The sequence below is a fragment of the Pogona vitticeps genome, chromosome 1 (genome assembly GCF_051106095.1).
Source record: "Pogona vitticeps strain Pit_001003342236 chromosome 1, PviZW2.1, whole genome shotgun sequence".
Lineage (NCBI taxonomy): Eukaryota > Metazoa > Chordata > Lepidosauria > Squamata > Agamidae > Pogona > Pogona vitticeps.
Window position 1 is genome coordinate 206,502,800 of NC_135783.1, and position 19,123 is coordinate 206,521,922.

At 44.1% G+C, this 19,123-nt stretch overlaps 1 protein-coding gene and 1 long non-coding RNA gene across 5 annotated transcripts in view; one reads left to right on the forward strand and one right to left on the reverse strand.

The window, feature by feature from the left end:
* Window positions 1-1,620: 1,620 nt before the first annotated feature.
* On the reverse strand, window positions 1,621-13,873 carry LOC140702417 (uncharacterized). Its single transcript, XR_012081569.2, has 2 exons — window positions 13,569-13,873; window positions 1,621-2,092 (listed from the first exon to the last, which is right to left on the reverse strand). It is a non-coding gene; the product is annotated as an uncharacterized LOC140702417 (long non-coding RNA).
* GALNT3 (polypeptide N-acetylgalactosaminyltransferase 3) overlaps window positions 10,434-19,123 on the forward strand; it is a 32,329-nt gene continuing 23,639 nt past the window's right edge. For 2 of the 4 annotated variants that reach the window (XR_013545814.1, XM_020789421.3), the window contains exons 1-3: window positions 11,108-11,245; window positions 15,751-16,351; window positions 18,733-18,905. Coding sequence is in view for 3 of the 4 variants with exons in the window: in XM_020789421.3 (XP_020645080.3) it covers window positions 15,837-16,351; window positions 18,733-18,905 (688 nt within the window). In the remaining variant the exon portion in view is untranslated. Of the gene's footprint in view, window positions 10,570-10,784; window positions 10,923-11,107; window positions 11,246-15,750; window positions 16,352-18,732; window positions 18,906-19,123 lie in introns of those variants that run through there. The other 2 variants (XM_020789423.3, XM_020789422.3) reach the window with 2 other exon arrangements.

Consider the following 19,123-nt stretch of genomic DNA (forward strand, 5'->3'; position numbering starts at 1 on the left):
ACAGATTCCCCACCCATGCTGTAAAGAGACAGGTGCAAGAAGGCCATATTGTTTTCCTGCTGTCCCACTGAATCAGTCATCTCAGTTAGGAAGACTAGCACTATTGGACCACAGTTCCTAGAAACCTCCCAGCCAGTATGTATGTGCTGGGGGAGGGGGGAAATTATGGGAACAGTAGTTCAAAAAAGCACTTTTCTGAACTCTGTCAGATGTACACACTCACACCTTCCCCCATGTATTGTTTCAACCTTCAGGCCTACCAAGTGGTTGTGGCAGAGCTGGAAGTTTGTCTTGTCTTTCAGTTATCAAAAGCTTAAGTGGATCTCAAACCAGTCCTTGGATGCTGTGAATTTTTCAAAGCCACCTTTGTAGTCTTGTGATGGAGTTAAAAGCTGCAGATGTAGGGCTGACCAAGAGTAATCTGATGCTCTTATTCCTTTGATGATGATGGTGTTCATGTCCTGTACCGGACTAACAATTCTTAAGAATCTCTAACAGGATGGCATTAAAACTTAAATTTTCCTTCCTGTACCTTGCTAACATTCTTGCATATTTACTTTAGTAAAAAATACATGTACTCCCCTGTAGAAACAAAGCCCAGGGGAAGATATTTATACTTCTCCATGCTAGCTGTAGAGGGGACAAGGGCTTATAAATTCTAACTATTAACCCCTCATATTTGCCCACCTCCAGATCTGTACCACTTCATCACTAGCTTAGAACAATGGGGCCTGTATCCAGTGGTGTCACTGCAATGACACAAGATTACTTGTGCAGCCAGTTATGCATTTACAGAATTAGCACACAGGCCATAACTGGTGCCATTGTTGTTCTGCAATGTAAACCACAGCCTTCCAGTGACACTTCACTGTTGCTTACACATTCCATTGCAATTACACTACTGGGGAAATTACTGTTGAACTTTTAAAGTTGTTTTTTTCTTTCATTTTTATGTTTTTTTAATCATACAGTGCATTCGGTTGTTTTATAGATTATTGTAATCTGTATATAAGCTGCTTTGAATAGTTAATTGAAAGGTATATAATAAATATATTGAAGAAAATAACTATAGACTCCTCAATCTGTTTTTATGGACCCATATCCCACATTTCTGTATTTTATTTATTAGCGGCTTTTTAACTTTCCTCCTATGATCAGGGTAGCGTATGTGGCTCTCCTCCTTTTCAGAACAACCTGGCCAAGGGTCACCCAGTCAACTCACAATCAAGTGGGGATTTGAACCTCGGTCTCTCACCATATTAACTGTTGCTCAACCAATTGCTTTCAGGCACATTTTTCTTGTTGGACCCAGTAGAAAAATACAGCTTTATCCCACAACTTGGAGACAACAATCGCAATAAGGTTACCATATGACTCATATTGTTGTACAATGCTGCCATTTTTAGCCATCTTGAAGTTGATTTCGGCTTCCTGAGAATGATGTTAAGGTTTCATCATTATAGCTCTTGTGGTTGCCTGCAAACTCCTTTATTTTCTTTTGCTCTTGTATCCACATCCTCTGATTCAGATACAAAGCCACAGCTTCTGTCACTACTAGTCTTTATTTACTCCTTCTGTAGTTGCCTTTTTTAAAACTTAAGGATAGAAGACAAACATAGATTTGAAACACAAAGTACTTTAATGTTTTATCTCAAATTAAAACTGTAATTTTATTTAGTTAATGGTATTTCCATCATTTTTCACAGTGCCATGGTGTTAATATCAACAAAGAAGTTGAATCTAATTGAGTTTAATAGTTTTAAGTATATGTAGGCTGAAATCCTGTTTGTAGAGTAAGCCAACTCGTAACTTTCCATCTGTTCCTCCCTGGTGAACAAAGTACTCCTGCCACAACTCTCAGAAGGGGTGTATATGCATGCCTGATGCAGGCATACATGTATCCTGAAGAATCAAGGTGGGGATGCCTTGTTTAGCAGGTAGGAATAGACAGCACTAGGATTGTAGCCTCCTTTGTAGGTTTCAGCACTGGGATTGTAGCCTCCTTTGTAGGTGGCAAGCTCTTACTCTGAAGCCTTCTTCATCGTTGAAATATATTTCTGTGTATGGAACCGTCCCAAGAAGCAGGCATGTTCTGAAATACAGATGTCTCTTTTGAATGTTAGGATTTCCACCTGGAGATTCTCTTTATTTTTCCTCAAACAAAAACCCAGTCAGAATCCTGTTGGTGATGTACACATGCATGAGGAGGACAATAGCAACACAGGCTCAGCTGTGGGCTGGTCATCTCACTTTCCTCCTTGTTCCAGGAAATTCCAAATGGCAAGCTTCCCTGTGGACCTTGGAGACTCCCTCTGGGCAGAATGGGTGCCATGGCTAAAGAGGCCGAGGTACTAAAACAAGGAACCCAGATGGAGCCCCAGAGAAGGAAGTACCCCCCTGAGAACCCAAGCAAGGAAGTGTGGCCCCTAGAGGAGAGGAGGGAGAGACCACAGGAGCTGCAGGATATGGGGGGGGCATTGGAGGCAGAGGGGCAGGAGGTGTCATAAGGATAGAGTAGGTCATGGGGTCAAGAGATAGGACCTGCTGTCAGATGTGGTGGTAGAGGAGATAGAGGAAGCCTAAGGGATGACACCCTAGAGCAGGGATCCCCAACCCCTGGTCTGCAGCCCGGTGCACGTGCGTGGCCTGGGCGAGACTGGGCCACGGAGACAGATCTCCCACCCACCCCGCATGCACTCCTGCCCCGCACAGCCCCTTTGCGCATGCAAAGGGGCTGTGCCCCCCACCCCTTTGCAAGTGTGTGCGAGTGTCCCCCGAGCACCCCCTGCCCTTCGCGCATGTATATAAGCTCCTTCACACATGCGTGCGAGCATGGGGGGCTGCCCCACCTTCCCCAACCAGTCTGTGGAGTTCAAAAGGTTGGGGACTGCTGCCCTAACCAAATTGCCTAAGATGAACCAGAAGCCCTGGGTGACTGGGAATAAATACACAAAGAAGGACCCTGGACCAAGGTTCTAGTACAACTGAGAGTGCCAAAAGAATAGATGGCGGGGGCACCTTAAACTTCAACCTCTCCACAGCCCCAGCAGGAGCCTCGTGGCGCAGTGGATAAACTGCTGTACTGCAGCCAAAACTGTCCCCACGACCTGGGGTTCAATCCCAGGTAGCGGCTCAAGGTTGGCTCAGCCTGTCTATCCTTCCGAAGTCAGTAAAATGAGCTTGCTGAGGAGGCAATGTGTAGCCTGCATAATCAACTTGCAAACCACCCAGAGAGTGCTTGAAGTGCTATGGGGCGGTATATAAGCAGCATGCTTTTACTGAGGGGAACAGAAAAGTCAGGCGGAAAAGCACTGTCCCTAGGGATCCGGGGCTATGAGGGCCAACTGCCACCCGGCCACGTTGCTGGAGGAGACAGAGGCAAACCCTGGAGAGACAGCAAGAGCAGAGAAGCTGGGACTGTCACTGTTGCCCTCGTTGTGTGCATATAAACTCTCCTTGCTGCAGGCCTCCGGATGCTGGTCAGCACAGAGAACCCCACTAAGAGTCAAAGGAGTTGGAGGCCTCCCAGTGATGCTAAATGGAGGGTCCTCAGACTGAACCCGAGAGAAGTGCTGGGCACTGTTCCAAAGGCTGTTACAAGTGATTTGTCTGTTTCTCCCACCCCAGTTTACATTGAACTACCTTTGGTGTCATTCATGGATTCGGGGATGGAGGAAGGCGCTCCCACAGACATGGCTAGGCCTCCCAGTGTACATACGCTAACTTGTTTAAAGTTGAAGTTGTTGCTAGTAAAGTGCTGATCCATAGGATTCTGGCCATTAGATCTTGAAAAGGAAGTTACAATCTTGAAATGCCAGCTGCATGTGGTCTTTCTAGTTCTGCACCATACTTTCGAACATTTCAACTGTTTACTTTGCCTCAGTGCAACTTACATTTTGTCTTTTCATTCTCTAATGTTTGCACTTGCTGGAGCCTGATTTGCTAATGTTTCTAAGGAGGCAGCTCACACTTAAGTAAATAAAGGGCAATCCTTTGGAACCGTCCACAAGCTGTTTTAGCCTTGTTATCAGCTTCCGTTTTAATACTACAGCAAACAATCCAAATGCTACAAAGAGGGTGGAGCTTTCTGCAAAGAAGGTGGAAAAGCTTATTTCTTTCCTTCATTGAAAGATACTAAAGACTAGAAGAGGTTGAAAAATTTGGGTTTTTAAAAAGCAATTAGCCACAAATTAAAACCATAATTCACTGGAGTACTTCTATTTCTGCCAGAATTGGTCACACCACACCTGGGAAACCTAGAGCAGATTTTTGGCACTACAGAAAGATGTATCAGGACTGTGAAGAGAGGAAAGTTACAGTGCTTTTGGATTTCAAAGCCTCAGCTGAATCTTGACCATAATTCCAAGGGAGAAAAAATATATAATTACCCCTGTAATTGCAGCATTTTAAAAACAACAACAACACTTTGGTTTTAAGTAGTAACTCTGGCACTTGGTCCTTAAAAAAAACCCTGAATGCTAACAAGCCACTGATCAGCAGTGCAGTATACCAAATGCACTCTCCTCCCACCCAGCTCCTCATTGCAAGAACCATATATTCTTCCTCCAAAATTTAGGGAGGACACATCCCTGGGACCGCAAAAGTAACTAAAAAGTATATAGACCACAAAAGAAATGAAGTCACAATTTCACGCATCTGTAATTTAGATATTTGAAAAAAAGAGATTCAATGCAGGGAAGGCATTAATTGTAAAAAAAATTATTTCTGAGTTTTGAGCTCTACATAGTAACATCACTTGGGTCTCTTAAGGTGATGAACAAAAAGAACAGTGTTAACCATGTATACAGGGTGGTTAGAGTGGCCAAATGCAAAACAAAAATAAGACAAATTGGTTTTGTGATGGTATTTAACACCAGTGAAATTGAACTGTATGGACAAACAATATTCCAAGGTATGCGGGAGATGTGAGCAGGAAATAGGAACCTACTTCCATATGTGGTGGGAATGTGAATAGAACATGAAGTTTTGGAAGATGATTTTTAAAGAGATAAGCAAAATATTAAAGCTAAATATAGCATTATATCCTTAAATAGCACTTTTAGCAATATTTGAGAGCGAACAATGGGATTGAGAAATGAAAGAATTGATTAGAAATTTAGTAACAGCAGCTAAATTAATAACAGCAAAGAAAATGTGATCTCCAGTTAAATGAATTGTATAAAGAATTATGAAATAGAGCTATTAATGATCAATTGATGCGTAATATAAAAGTAAAAGGATTTTTAAATAAGAATATATTTATAGATATATGAGGAGAATTTATTGATTTTGTACTAATAAAGGGGAGGGTTGTGTACCTTCTCAAGAGCCAATACAGTATATTTTTGAAGGGGAATGGGGCTTGATAAAAGGAAAGGAATAGAATATCTCAATTGGTCCTGGTGGTGGGGATCACATTGAGTATATGTGTGTTGTTGGGGTTTTTTAGTTTAGTTTTGCATGTAATTAATTAAAAAGAAGAAGACACTGTGGTTGCTGTGCCTTTAATACGAGGGGGTGCTGATAAAAATAGAGCCTTTCCAAGAAAAAATTGAGCTGGGAAGCTATATATTGCAGGGTGTACTGGCCAATTTGTCTGTATTCAATGGTGCAAAAATCAACTACAGCCGTGCTCCACTTAACGCTTTTCCTGCATTACGACGAATCTGCTTAACGTTGAAGGTTTTGCAATCGCAAAACAATGTTTTAAATGGGGGAATTCTGCTGTGCGATGATTGGTTCCCTGTTTCGGGAACCGATTTTCACTTTACGACGATCAAAACAGCTGATTGTCGGGTTTTCAAAATGGCTGCCGGGTGAACAAAATGGCTCCCCGCTGTGTTTAGGAGCCATTTTTCACTGCACAGGCACCCAAAAATAGCCGCCCCTATGGAGGATCTTCGCTGGATGGTGAGTTTTTAGCCAATTGGAACGCATTAACCGGGTTTTAAGGCGTTTCAATGGCTTTTTAATTTTCACTTTACGTTTTCGTTCTACAGCGATTTCGCTGGAACGAATTAACATCGTTAAGCGAGGCACCACTGTACCTATGATTTTAACTTATCTTTCGTGTTCAGGTCCAAAGTGAACATGGCAGCACCTCCAGAAAAGTTCAGTGTGGAAGAGCATAGAACCATAATCAAGTTCCTGTTTCTTCAAGGGAAAGGCACAAGGCAGATCCATGATGAAATGTCACAAATAGTGACCCTTCATATGCAACAGTTAAATGTTTGGTTGTCAATTTTAAAACTGGCCATTTTGGTGTTGAAACTGCGAAACCCAGTAGAAGGCGTGTTTCTGTCTCTGTGCCTGCAAATGTGAAAGCCATCCATGACACGATCATGGAGGACTGCTGAATATCAGCCAAAAGTATTGCTATGTATCTGAGAATATCACATGAGAGAGTTGGTGCCATTATCCACAACTGCTTGGAAATGAGAAAGCTGGCAGCAAAGTGGATCCCCAAACTTTTGACAACCGAACAAAAGAGGAAACATGTGGGGTCATCGGTGGCTGTTTTGGAACATTTTGCAAGAAATGAGTCAGATTTCCTGGGCAAACTGTTAACTGGTGATGAGACATGGACCTACTGTTATGATCCTAAGACAAAGGAACAGTCTAAGGAATGGGAGGCACAGTGGTGCCCCCAGGCCAAAGAAGTTCCAGGTGCAAAGGTCGGTGCAGAAGCAAATGGCAACAGTTTTTTGGGATAAGAAGGGAGTTCTGCTGGTGGACTACCTCCAACAGGGTTCAACCATCAATACAAAATATTACTGTGCTTTATTGATGAAGTTGAGGCAAAACATCAAGGAAAAATGTTGAGGAAAGCTCTCTAAAGGTGTCATCCTGTTTCATGACAATGCCTTGTCACACACTGCAGGTGAAACAATGGCAAAACTGACGTCCTTAGGCTTTCAATTGATGCCCCATCCACCCTATTCTCCCGACCTGGCTCCTTCTGACTATTATCTGTTCCCCAAACTCAAAGAACACCTAAAGGGACAACGATTTGGGAGTGTTCTGGAGGCAACTAATGCTGTAAGTGAGTGGTTACACCAGCAGTCAGAAGAATTTTATTTGCAGGGACTTAAGAAGCTGCAGGACAGATGTCCCAAGTGCATTGACTTCCCGGGGGGAATATGTAGAATAGTGTGGCAGTTACAGCTTCCTAGCTCAGTTTTTTTCTGGGAAAGGCTCAATACTTATCAGCACCCCCTCGTAGTAGTATAGAAACGAAAAACTCATGTGCTACATGTCAATTCCTTTTCCTACAAAACTACAGTACTCAAAAGTGCAGGAGCCATGTCTTTTTTATATGTGGCCACTCTAAAGAACTTGTGAGGAAGATTCTGTGTTGCAGTTAATCCTGACACAGAGACATACTGTATTGATATTCCCCCCTCCCACCTGCCCACCCTGTTGTTTGGGTTTATATGTGTGATTTTAAGCTATCCCTGAGCTAAAAATAAAACAGTGGCGTTCTTTTGTTGTTACAGTTAAGGAAAGACTCCATTTGAGTTTTTAACTATATTTTAAATGCATTTTAGATGCTATCCTGTTTTTCTAATACATGGCCTTTGAACTGAAAGGACTCCAGGGAGAGAGGTCAGTTCAGTTATGTTAATGAAAAAGAAGTCCAGTATTCAGCATGGTGTTGCCTAGCAACCTTCTCCTCTGCCTTTGAAGGAGGAGGGAGGGGAGGGAGACTGTATTTTCTGTTGCCTTATTTACTTGCACTGGGGAGTTCAGCTGCCCAAGGCTATAGCAACATAGAGTATTGTAGTGATACCTCTCTCTCCAGGTCCATCTGTCTGTCTTTTAATGCACAAGGTGCTTGAAACATGAAAGATGCTCAACAGTGAATTGTGTATTTAGGGAGCAGGGGGTCTTGGTTTAACTACAAATCTTTGATCCAAACTGCAAGAACCAAACCACAACTACCTGTTCTCTAACTTTCAAATCTAGGCAAATGCAAATCCCACTTAAGTAGCTGAAAGATAAATATAATCCCTTATGAGCTTTGTTTAGACTTTCAACAGAAAATCTGATCAGGGCATTCAGCGATGAATCAAGAACAACAAAGATACCTGACAATATCAGATAGCAGTTTACAAAGTGAAACCAGAAACAGGATTTAAAAATAAGATTGTTACATTTTGTTATAATCAAATAGTATTTGCTATGCACTCCAGAGCCACTTTATCAGTGAGAACTTTGCCATTGATTTGATATCTGTGAGAAATGGGTAACAACAGACATATCTAACAGGATCAAGTACTGGGATGCAGTATCAGTGTATGATTTTTGTTTAAAAAGCAGCAACAAAGTGTAGAATATTTTTAAAATTCTAAGGTTGGGTGGGGACATGTTTACGAAATAAAACTCCACTGATAAATTTTCAGTTTCAATTTGCCATCAACTAAGCAAGGAAATAATTACATTAAAAATTTAATAATATATGTGTTGGAAATAGGATGAAAATAACCACCACCACATCCAGTTTTGCAGTTCTACAATACGCCAGGTGCAGCAGTGGCATTGACTTAGCAAATTGTAGTAGAAAGCAAGGGTAGACAAATCGCTGCCTTTCTGATGTTGTGGAACTGCAAAACTCCTCTTTTCTCACCACTGGATATGTTGGCTGGGGCTGATGGGCAGTGCAGTCTATAGCAGCATCTGGTTGGCCATCTGTGCCCCCCTCCTAGTACAAAATAGAATAAGGAAGAGTAATCTGGGGGGAAATGAAGCCAGGGAAAGGTTTGAGCAATTCGATTCTCAAAAATCTCCTGAACCACCTTTCCCAAAAGGGGCATGGGGTTCAATGTGTCTAGTCTTCCACCTTCTTTTTATTTTTTAAGAAATCATTGACAAGATCAGGGCCTTCTGACTATTCTGTCCTTAAAAATTAAGACCTATAATATATTTAAGTGCAACAGAGGTATCCATGAACTGGTTTAAAATATACTGGCGGGGATAGCACAGATTACGGTTCAAATCTTGGTGGATTTAGTCGTCATTATCGCAGACATTGGCTGCATTAACTGGTGCTGATGGAATTGAGAGGTAGGAATTCTCTGTCTCAGGTTCCTAAATGCTCATATAGATCATAGTCTTGGTCCAGATAGTTATGATGACCAAGACTCCAGTCCTATATGCAACATACATAGCAATAGTCTTCCTTCTGAGGAAATAAGCATGGGATTGTGCTCTGTAACATCCCCTTTGAAAGTACCAGGAACTAAGTTGGTCATTATTTGTCATATTTATTTCGGTCTTGATCGTGACAAAGCTTAGTAAGCTTTCCTGATGGGTGGACTCTCATTCTAATCATCCTCAGCCAGCCTGGTTAGGTTGTAGAATAACTACAATATCAGAAACAGAGAGTCGCTAGTTATATTTGAGTCAGTGGATAAGTTAGAAAATGAAGGGTGGAGAGCCTTGCCCAAATGAAGAAAAGCAGGGAAGAGCAGAAACTAGCATATTAAAACTTGCACTAAATTCAACAAGGAATGGCTGATTGCTTAAGGTAATCCTAAAATACATCTGCAAAAGGAATGCAATGATACACTCCAGCTGTTATAAAGATGTAAGAGATGTGTGGGGTTTTGGTTGGTAAATGGCAATAGATATGGCACATTTGTCCAGCAAAAGTTGAGGGGAAGATGCAGGTCAGTTCCTCTCATACCCATATGTTGGTGCTGTGTTGACCCAGAGCAATCTTTCACACAATCTGCTCAGAAGGAAATTCCATGAAGCACCTTGAGATTCATTTCCAACAAACGACAAAGGATTGTACCTTTACTCTTAAAAAACGGAATGATTTCCCTTGCAAATTGTGACACAGTCTTTGCAAGTAAAATGGTCATCTAAAGGTAATTGCAACCTGGATATTAAGGTGCTGGATTACCTCAGCATCTCCTGCCACTTCTTCGAAATGTCTCCCGTAGCCAAAGTCAAGTATCATATCAATATTTCGATACCTGAACGGCAGATCGGGGGGGGGGGTAGGGAGCGTCTAAGCGACGTCCTGCCAGTTGGGAGCTGTTTCTCAAAAGCCGCGGGACAGACAATATTTGTGTTGACTACCGTTCGTCCTGGCCTTTTCCTGGCAGGACGAAGGGGCGCAACGGACAGGTTCTCCGTGCAAAACGTCCCGTGGGTTTTGCACTGGAGACCAAAAACTAGACTGAACGATGAGCCAGTCCGAATGCCCGCCTTCGTCGAAAAGCGAGCAGGAGGAATTTTTAGCAACCACCTGCTCTTTCTAAAGAAAGCAGCCGGCGCCGAAGGAGGCGACACCCCACCCGGCCCCACCCTTGAAAGTTGTGACTCCGCGTCTTCAAGCAAAAACAAACAAAGAAACAAACAAAAAAGCCGGGTTGCGGCATATCCTTTCCTCCTTCACTGTGGAGCGAAGAAGGAGGAGGAGCAGCCCACGAATCACGCGAGCCCACGCCGGGGCTGAGGCTCTCCAAAAGCCTCGAGGGCTTGGAAGACGACGACGGCGACCCCCACCACGAGCACCCGCCGGCTTTCTTGGCCAAGGAGACGCGGAAGGCCGCCGCCAAAGTAAGAGAAGGCGCTCAACCCTCTACGCTGGTGGCGTGCCGGATTCCCCAGGCCTTTCCAAGAGCGCCACGTTGCCATGGCAACAGCGCTCCGGGGAGAAAGGGGTGGGGGAGTGGGGAGGGCGAGGGCGGCGGCGGCGGCGCCTCCTTCCTGTCACTCAAGAATGCCGAGCGCCCCGCCAAGCAGACCCGGCGAGGGCGCGAGGAGGAAAGGAAAGCCGGGCAGTGGGGGGGATGGCTGGCGGGCGGGCGCGCGCTTTCCTGCCCTCTCCCCCTCCGCCACGTGGGCCTGTTGCCTTCCGTTGGTGGAACGGAAGGAGGAGCGCCGCCGCCGCCTCTACCTGAGCTGCCCAGGTAAAGCCCGGGCGCGGAAAGGAGGCGGGCGAGTGGGCAGGCGGCGTCCTCCTCCTCCCTCCTGCCTTTGCCGCTCACCTGGGAGGCGGTGTCGGCCAACGGCTGCCGGGGAATTAGCGGTGGCCTGGTCTTTCTGGCCGTGAGGCGAAAAGCGGGGGCGGGCGGGGGGGGGGAGGCCGAAGAGATCCGCCACTACCACCACCCCCAGGTACCCCTTTGACTCAGGCACACGTACACACACACACTCGGCTGGTGTGCGTGCCTTTTCCTCCTCAGCACACGCCCTTGCCCTTGCCGACACCCTGCTGCTCATCCTCCCTCAGGTAAGCGAAGCGAGGAAGTACTATCGTTCCGTCCAAGGGACAGCGGCGGAGGGCGAGGACAACGGAGTCTTGAGGGTCCGGTCCTCCTCGCCCGTGAGGCGTTAAGGCCAGGGAGGGACCGGTTTCCTGCGGCGGAGAGGCCTGTGCCCCCCCCCTCCGAAGAGGGCGTCGGGAGCCTTTGGGTGGAAGGAAGATTCCCCTCGTGCCCCCCCTCTCCGTCCGCTTCTTTCCATCCTGAGGGGACCCCAGAATCTGAGTCCCTGACTGGATCCGGCCCCGACTGCTGAGACCCCCACCCCGACCCGAGTGCCTTGGGTGCCCCCCCACTCCCGTGGCCGTTGAGGGGGGGGGGAGAAAAAAGTGGCCGTGGGCGGGTTGGTCTGGCTGAACGGTTGTTAAATTATTCGGCTTTATTAATTATTCGCCCCTCGCGTCGTCTTGGCCGAGATTTGGGGCTGGGCGTAGTGGAGGCCAACCTGCCGGCCTCTTCAGCCCATCCAGAAGCAGACGAAGGTGTGGAAAGCCTGGTCGTTTTCTTCTGGAGCCCCCCCCCCCGTGCCCCCTGTTAAGGGCGGTTTGGGGCGCGTTCAAACGGGAGCGGCCGAGAAGGCGCGCCTGTGCCTTAGGTGTCAACCAGCGAGTCGGTTCCGTGTTGTCCTTCCAGGAACTGCTGCCAAGGGTGATGTGGAAGGTGGCCGTTTTCAGACAGATGTTGACACAACGAGGGGAAGGTGTGCCTAATTTCCATGACTCAACAGAGGCCAGTTCTTGGTCAGTTGGGCCATTGAGGTGGTGAGCTTTCAGCTGTGGATAGATACCACCTGCAGTATCAGCTACCTCTGGTATATAAAGAAGCTGTAATTTCTGTAGCAATGTATTCAGATGCTGGTGCCTAATTCTCTGTGTGTACAGTATAAGTTTACATCATTACAAAGCAAGTGCCTAGAAATGACTGGTGAGAACAGTAGGGATGCACCCTGCATTGCCCTGTTAAAGTCTGTTGAGTTCAACTGATCTAACTCCACAGGAAATATGTTTAGGAGTGAAATATTGGAGCGATTTAATAGTTGAGGAGAGGTAATCATGTTTCTGACAGAAAAAAATTCCAGATGAGAACATTAACAATATGGGTTACTATACCTTGATACTGGTTGGTATCAAGGTGTGTTTGTATGATAAAAATAAATTCAGCCAGCAGTTTACAGCTATTATGGTTTGTACCATTGGTATACTGTCTGTTAGAGTTGTCTATCATTGCTTGTCTTGTCATCTCACAAGCATGAGTAAGCCAAAATGCTGTATTTTCCCCATGATGGGCTAACATACTTTTTTGATACTCTTAAGAAGAAAATGAACCTGAGAATGCTTTTTGTGCAAAATGATGGTGGCTCCTGCTTTGTTACATGGACTTTTAAGGATTAGAAATGGATGGATATCTCTTTCTGAACCGTCACCTTGTCATTCTGTGCTTGCTTTGTCCCTGTGTTTTTTGATTCTCAAGGGAAAAGACATTCATTTAGCACAGGAACACTTTGTGCAAATTACAGAGACCCTTATGGGGAAAAAGTTACACTCCTGGTCTCCCTCTCCAAAGGCAAGAAATCTCCAAAGGCTTGAAGTGTCTTGTGAGTCAAGGCAATTAACTTAACAAATGCAAAGATCTTATCAATTATATTTGTATCTCTTTATCAGTACATAAGCACTGTAGTTAGAATATATGAAAGAACAAATCATATAATTTGTAATACTTGATCTTCTTTCAACCTAATGTTGCTCTTAACTAGAAGTCAAATATAAATTACTGTATAATTAATAACAATATATAGTGGTGCCTCGACTTATGAACTTAATTGTTCTGGAACTCCAGTCGTAACTCGAAATGGTTGTAAGTTGAAGCACCATTTCCCATAAGAATGCATTGAAATGCAATTAATCTATTCTGACCGAAGGGAAAAAAATCATCAAAAAAACCACTGCAGGACCCATCGGAAACGCGATTAATCTGTTCTGGCTGGGGGGGTGGGCAAACAAACTGTGCAAGACCCTTTGGAAATGCAAAAAAAGCAAAGCAAAAAGCAACAAACCCTGCAAGACCCATTGGAAATGGGGGGGACCCAAAAAACAAACCCTGCAAGACCCATCGGAAATGGGGGGGTGGAACCCAAAAAACAAATAAACCCTGCAAGACCCATTGGAAATGGGGGGTAAAACCAAAAAAACAAATAAACCCTGCAAGACTCATCACAGCATAGAAACATAAACCCACCACCCAGCCCCAAACCCACCCAGAACAGTTTTTATAAAGCAGAAAGCACCACCTTACCTTACCAGGCAGTCCGAAGCCTTGATTGCACATTCTCTTAACAAGTGCTGGGGCGAAAGAGCTACAAAGAAACAGCCTCTTCTCCACCAACGGTTAGCAATTTGAATTCCTTGCCTTTTTCCTCTGCCTTTTTCTGGTTGTAACTCGAACCTCCGGTCGCAAGTAGAAGCAAAATTTCGTAACTCGAAATCGTATGTTGGGACATTCATAAGTCGAGACACCACTTATGTTGGGATGTTCATAAGTCGACACCACCACTTAAGTCGAGTCCCATTCAGTGTTGATTAAGGCTTCTGTCGGGAGAGCTACAATTGGTAAACAAGTAATATCCATAATTTAGGAAGTGTTTTCAGTACTGATGATATTTGTGACCATATGCAGGACATTATTTTCTGTGATAATGGGTACAACTCCACGTCTTCAGAAGTTTGTGAATTTCTGCTTTTTGGTATTCTCAAACCTACTCATGTGATCATACAAAAACAATATGAGAGAGTGATATGTTGGTAAATATATTTCTGTTTGGAAAACACGAAATGCTATCATGGTGAATGGTAGCAAGAAATATCACTGTCTGCAGGATAGGGCAAGGTGGCCCTCCCCCCCAGCCCTAGATTTCTTACTTTAATATACACCAACAGATGCATTATTTTGTACTACAGTGGACCCTCGACTTACGAACTTAATCCGTTCTGGAAGGATGTTCGTACCTCGAAAAGTTTGTAAGTCGAAGTACCATTTCCCATTGAAATGCATGGGAACGGAATTAATCCATTCCAGCATTTTTTAAAAAATACAAAAATAAAAAAAGCAAGTCCCACGTTGGGACTGCAAAAACTCACACACACATACATACACAAAACCACAGAAACATAACCACCCAGTCCAAACCCACCCTCCAAAACCCCACAGAAAAGTTTTTTTAAAGGACTTACCAGTCCGAAGCCTGCCAGTGTTCCGCTGCCTCCACATGGCCGGGAGCGAGCAGCCAAGCACCCGGCCAGCTCTAGCCTCCCAGCACTGGGAGAGCTTTGGTGGCTCCGAAGCCAAAAAGGCAGGAGAAAGGGCGGGAAGTTCGAATTTCCTGCCCTTCCTCCCTGCCTTTGGAGCTTTAAAAAGGCTTCCTCTGACATCGAAGTAAGCTGTTTGAAACCTCTGGAGCCAAAAAGGCAGGGAGAAATGGTGGGAAGTTCAAACTCCCCGTCCTTTCTCCCTGCCTTTTTGGCTTCGGAGCCACCGAAGCTTACCCAGTGCCGGGAGGCTAGAGCTGGCCGGGTGCTTGGCCACTCGCCCCCGGCCGCGTGCAAGCCTTGAGTGGTGGCGTGCAAGCCCTTGGAGACCTCCCTGGGGAGGTGCCTTCAGAGGTTTCAGAGGACTTTTCCCCGACATCGGAGGAAGCCTTTTGAAAGCTCCAAAGGCAGGGAGGAAGGGCAGGAAATTCGAACTTCCCGTCCTTTCTCCCTGCTTTTTTGGCTTCGGAGGTTTCAAAGGGCTTCCTCCCATGTCGGAGGAAACCTTTTGAAAGCTCCAAAGGCAGGGAGGAAGGGCAGGAAATTCAAATTTCCCGCCCTTTCTCTCTGCCTTTTTTGGTTCGTAACTCAATCTGCGCTTGCAAGTAGGGTCTGCTACTTGAGATGAGATCATTACCCGACATTCGCAACTAGGGCCATTCATAAGTCGAGGGCCCACTGTATTGTATATTATGCATCTGAATTAGATTAACATACCCACAGGTGGCTTTGTATGTTTCTTCTCTTTCTCTCTCCCTTTAAAAAACCATTTTTATACAAAATCTAACTGTAGGTGGTTGCACACACTGAACACTCAAAAGAAGTTGGATTGTCAAGCCTGAATTGTCATATGTCCAATTAACTGTGGTAAGAGTTCTCCCTCTTTGTGAGAAAGCTTCTCTTAGGGGAACTAGAAGAAGGTATAACAAAGGTGGCCAGGTGGCCTGGTAGGCAAGAAGAGGAAAGGAAAGGAAAATGTGTCATATATTCAGTGAGGTTTTTCAGAGGATTCAGATATTTTAGTAAATATAGAGAGATAATTTGAACAAAATTGGTAAGAATACTGTCACATATATTGATTTTGCTTCATGTCCAATGATTATTGTGATTCGTTAAGATGTACTTGTGTGTAATTTTATGTATTAACATAGTTGTTTTACCAACAATTGCAGGTATTACTCTTTTAGCCAATTTCTGACTACCTCCATGATGAAAAGATAACTCTACCTGAAGGACTTCTACATGTGGACTCTCCACGATGGCTTACATAAGAGTGCTAAGGAGATTCATAATGAAACAATTGTCCCAATGGAAGCTTTGGAAGTTTACCTTCATTTTTTTAATCTTTTTAATCTTTTTGGTTTTGTTACAACGAGAAATAGGTATTCCAGATTTTAATGATGAGCCAGGAATACCATCAAAAGATGGGAAGATAACTAATGTTCTAGGTCTAGTCTTAAAAGCTGTGAACAATATTAAGGCAGCAAAGCCAAAAATGCAGATTAAAGCACCTATTAGGCAAACTCAAAATGCTGGAGAGAAGCGCTGCTTGCCAGGATCCTATACAGCAGCAGAATTGACGCCTCACCTGGATCGACCTCCTCAGGATCCTAATGCTCCTGGGGCTTTTGGTAAAGCATTCAGAACTGTCAATTTAAATGCAGAAGAGCAGAAGGAGAAAGACCTTGGGGAAGAAAAACATTGTTTTAATGCTTTTGCAAGTGACAGGATTTCTTTACATCGAGATTTAGGACCAGACACACGACCTCCTGAGTATGTTAAAAGTGCATTTGGATTTGAGAGCAAACATATTCTGGTATTTAAATAAATATACAAAATAGCAAAAAATATTGATTTTCAATCTCCCATTTGCTTTATCCCATTTATTTGTGGTTTGTGATCTCTGTCATTAGAACTATAGCTAGCTTATTGCATCTAAATGTGTATTATTATTATTATTATTATTATTATTATTATTATTATTATTATTATTATTATTATTATTATTATTATTATTATTATTAATTGTATTTATACCCTGCCTATCTAGTCATTTCGACCACTCTAGGCAGCTTACAACATAAAACATAACAAGTTCAAGAAAAATTTATAACAATTAATTAATTAAATGATTTTGTAATGGAAAAATACAAAATAAATCAAATAAAGAGAGAGAAAAAAGGAAAGAGGACAGGAATTAACTGGAAGGGAAGGCTTGCCTATACATCCACGTTTTTAGTTGGTTCTTAAAAGTACCCAGTGAGGGTGCAATGCGAATCTCCGGAGGTAGGTTATTCCAGAGGCGAGGAGCCACCGCTGAGAAGGCCCGGTTTCTAGTTCTTTCCTTCTGGGCCTCCCTCAGCGTCAGGCTCCTCAGCCTCACCTCCTGGCTAGCGCGGGTGACACGGGTAGAGCTAGTTGGGAGTAAGCGTTCCGCCAAGTATCGAGGTCCTAAACCGTTTAGGGCTTTATATGTAAGCATTAACACTTTGAAGTCAATGCGGAAACGGATGGACAGCCAGTGCAGCATGGCCAGAGTAGGAGAGATATGTTGATATTTTCTCATTCCAGTAAGGAGTCTGGCCGCCGCATTCTGTACCACTTGAAGTTTCCGCATCAGCTTCAAAGGAAGCCCCACGTAGGGTGTGTTACTGTAGTCTAATCTAGAAATTACGAGCGCATGTACTAAGATAGTGAGCGCCCCCATGTCTAGGTAAGGTCGCAGCCGGGCAATCCGCCAAAGGTGGAAAAAGGCGGTGTGGACTACCGACGCCACTTGCGTTTCCATGATGAGCATCGGGTCCAGGTGTACCCCCAGGCTGCGGACCCCACTCTTTGCGGCCAGGGCCACCCCCCCAAACATGAGGGAGTTTCCCAAGCCACCATCCACAGGGTCACCCACCCTCAGAACTTCCGTCTTGTCCGGAAGCGCTGGAGGGACAGGATGGCATCACCTGCAGTTGGTGAAAAGGAAATGTAGAGCTGTACTGTATTTGCTGGCGTATAAGACTACTTTTTTGTCCTGAAAAACATGCCTCCAAGTGGGGGAGTCGTCTTATACATTGGGTGCACTTCACCCGATGTATAGGGTCTATCTATGGGATAGACATATCTGCCCATAGAGGCCTTCCGATGCTCACCCGGTGCCCATAGTAGCTTCCTGATGCCTGCCCACCTCATTCTACATACCGTCCAGTATCACGTGGTATCCAGCGCGGCTGCGGCGAGCATCAGTAGCGAGCCAGGGGTGCCAGCCTTTTCGACGTGACCGGCCCCTTCTGCTCGGTGGGAAGCAGCGGCGCTCCGCTCCGCCCCTTGTCTATGCAGAGCTCACACATGCACACTAGTACCGGTCACAGGGAGATGCAGGGGTGGGTCGGAGGCACTGCGGTTGCCCTGCAGCCGTACAATGGTGACAATGAATAGCACCTTTTATTTGGTATGTGGAAAGTGTGCGGAAGAGGGGGTAGTCTTATACGGCGAGTATATAACAAACTGTATTTTGAGTGGAAATGTTGGGGGTCGTCTTATACGCTGGCAAATACGGTAATTTGTGCAAGTGTACATTACCTTCTAAACTAGCTATGATAATAGCAAATTATGTATCTGAGAAATGTTAACAAATCCTAATGTACGGCAAGGAGTTTCCCCCCACATAATTCTTTGAAGTATCTTAATTAAACAAAAATAACATCTGCAGCTTTGATTGAAAAGATTCTCTTGCACTAGGTGTTGTTTTTAATCATAATGCACATTTTTGTAATTTTAGTTTAGAATATATTTTTGCAAAATATTAACATTTCTCTCATGATTTCGTATAGAAGCCTGTCATTGTATTATTATAATTATTGTGCTACCCTTATCCTGGAACTTATCCTTTTGTTGTAGTAAGAGCATGTTTGGTGAGATTTATACTGGCATGGGGAATTTTAGAAATTCTGCTGCAGATGCCAAGGTCACTATATCTTTAAAATTACTGTGCCCATGACAGAATTGTGGGAGTAGCTGCAGCTATGTATTCTGATCAGGTCATGATACCAAACCTCACAGTTATTCCTAATTTCAATAAGATACTGATCCATGTGTAACAATATTGTATTACGCTGCACGGTATTGCTCATTTTCAGTTCTATAAACTCTGGTTTTTTCTCTAGATGCATTGAGCAAAAATTTAAACGCTGTCCTCCACTACCTAGTACAAGTGTTATCATAGTTTTTCACAATGAAGCTTGGTCTACTCTGCTAAGAACAGTTCACAGTGTTATGTATACTTCCCCTGCAATACTACTGAAGGAAATAATTTTGGTGGATGATGCTAGTGTAGATGGTAAGAAATTATAATTCCTGTTTCTATGTGTGGCTTTTCACATTTAGTTTTCTTATTCTGTGCTGGAAACAGAATCTATTTTTTTCTGTTAAAAACAAAGAAGTAGCAAAGTATCTTAGAGGTTGGATAACTTTATAAAACAATGAAGTGCTCTTCACTTGAATGGGCTTCTTCATCTGGCAAATAAAGAATTCATGTTTGTATTGTGCTTTCTCTTT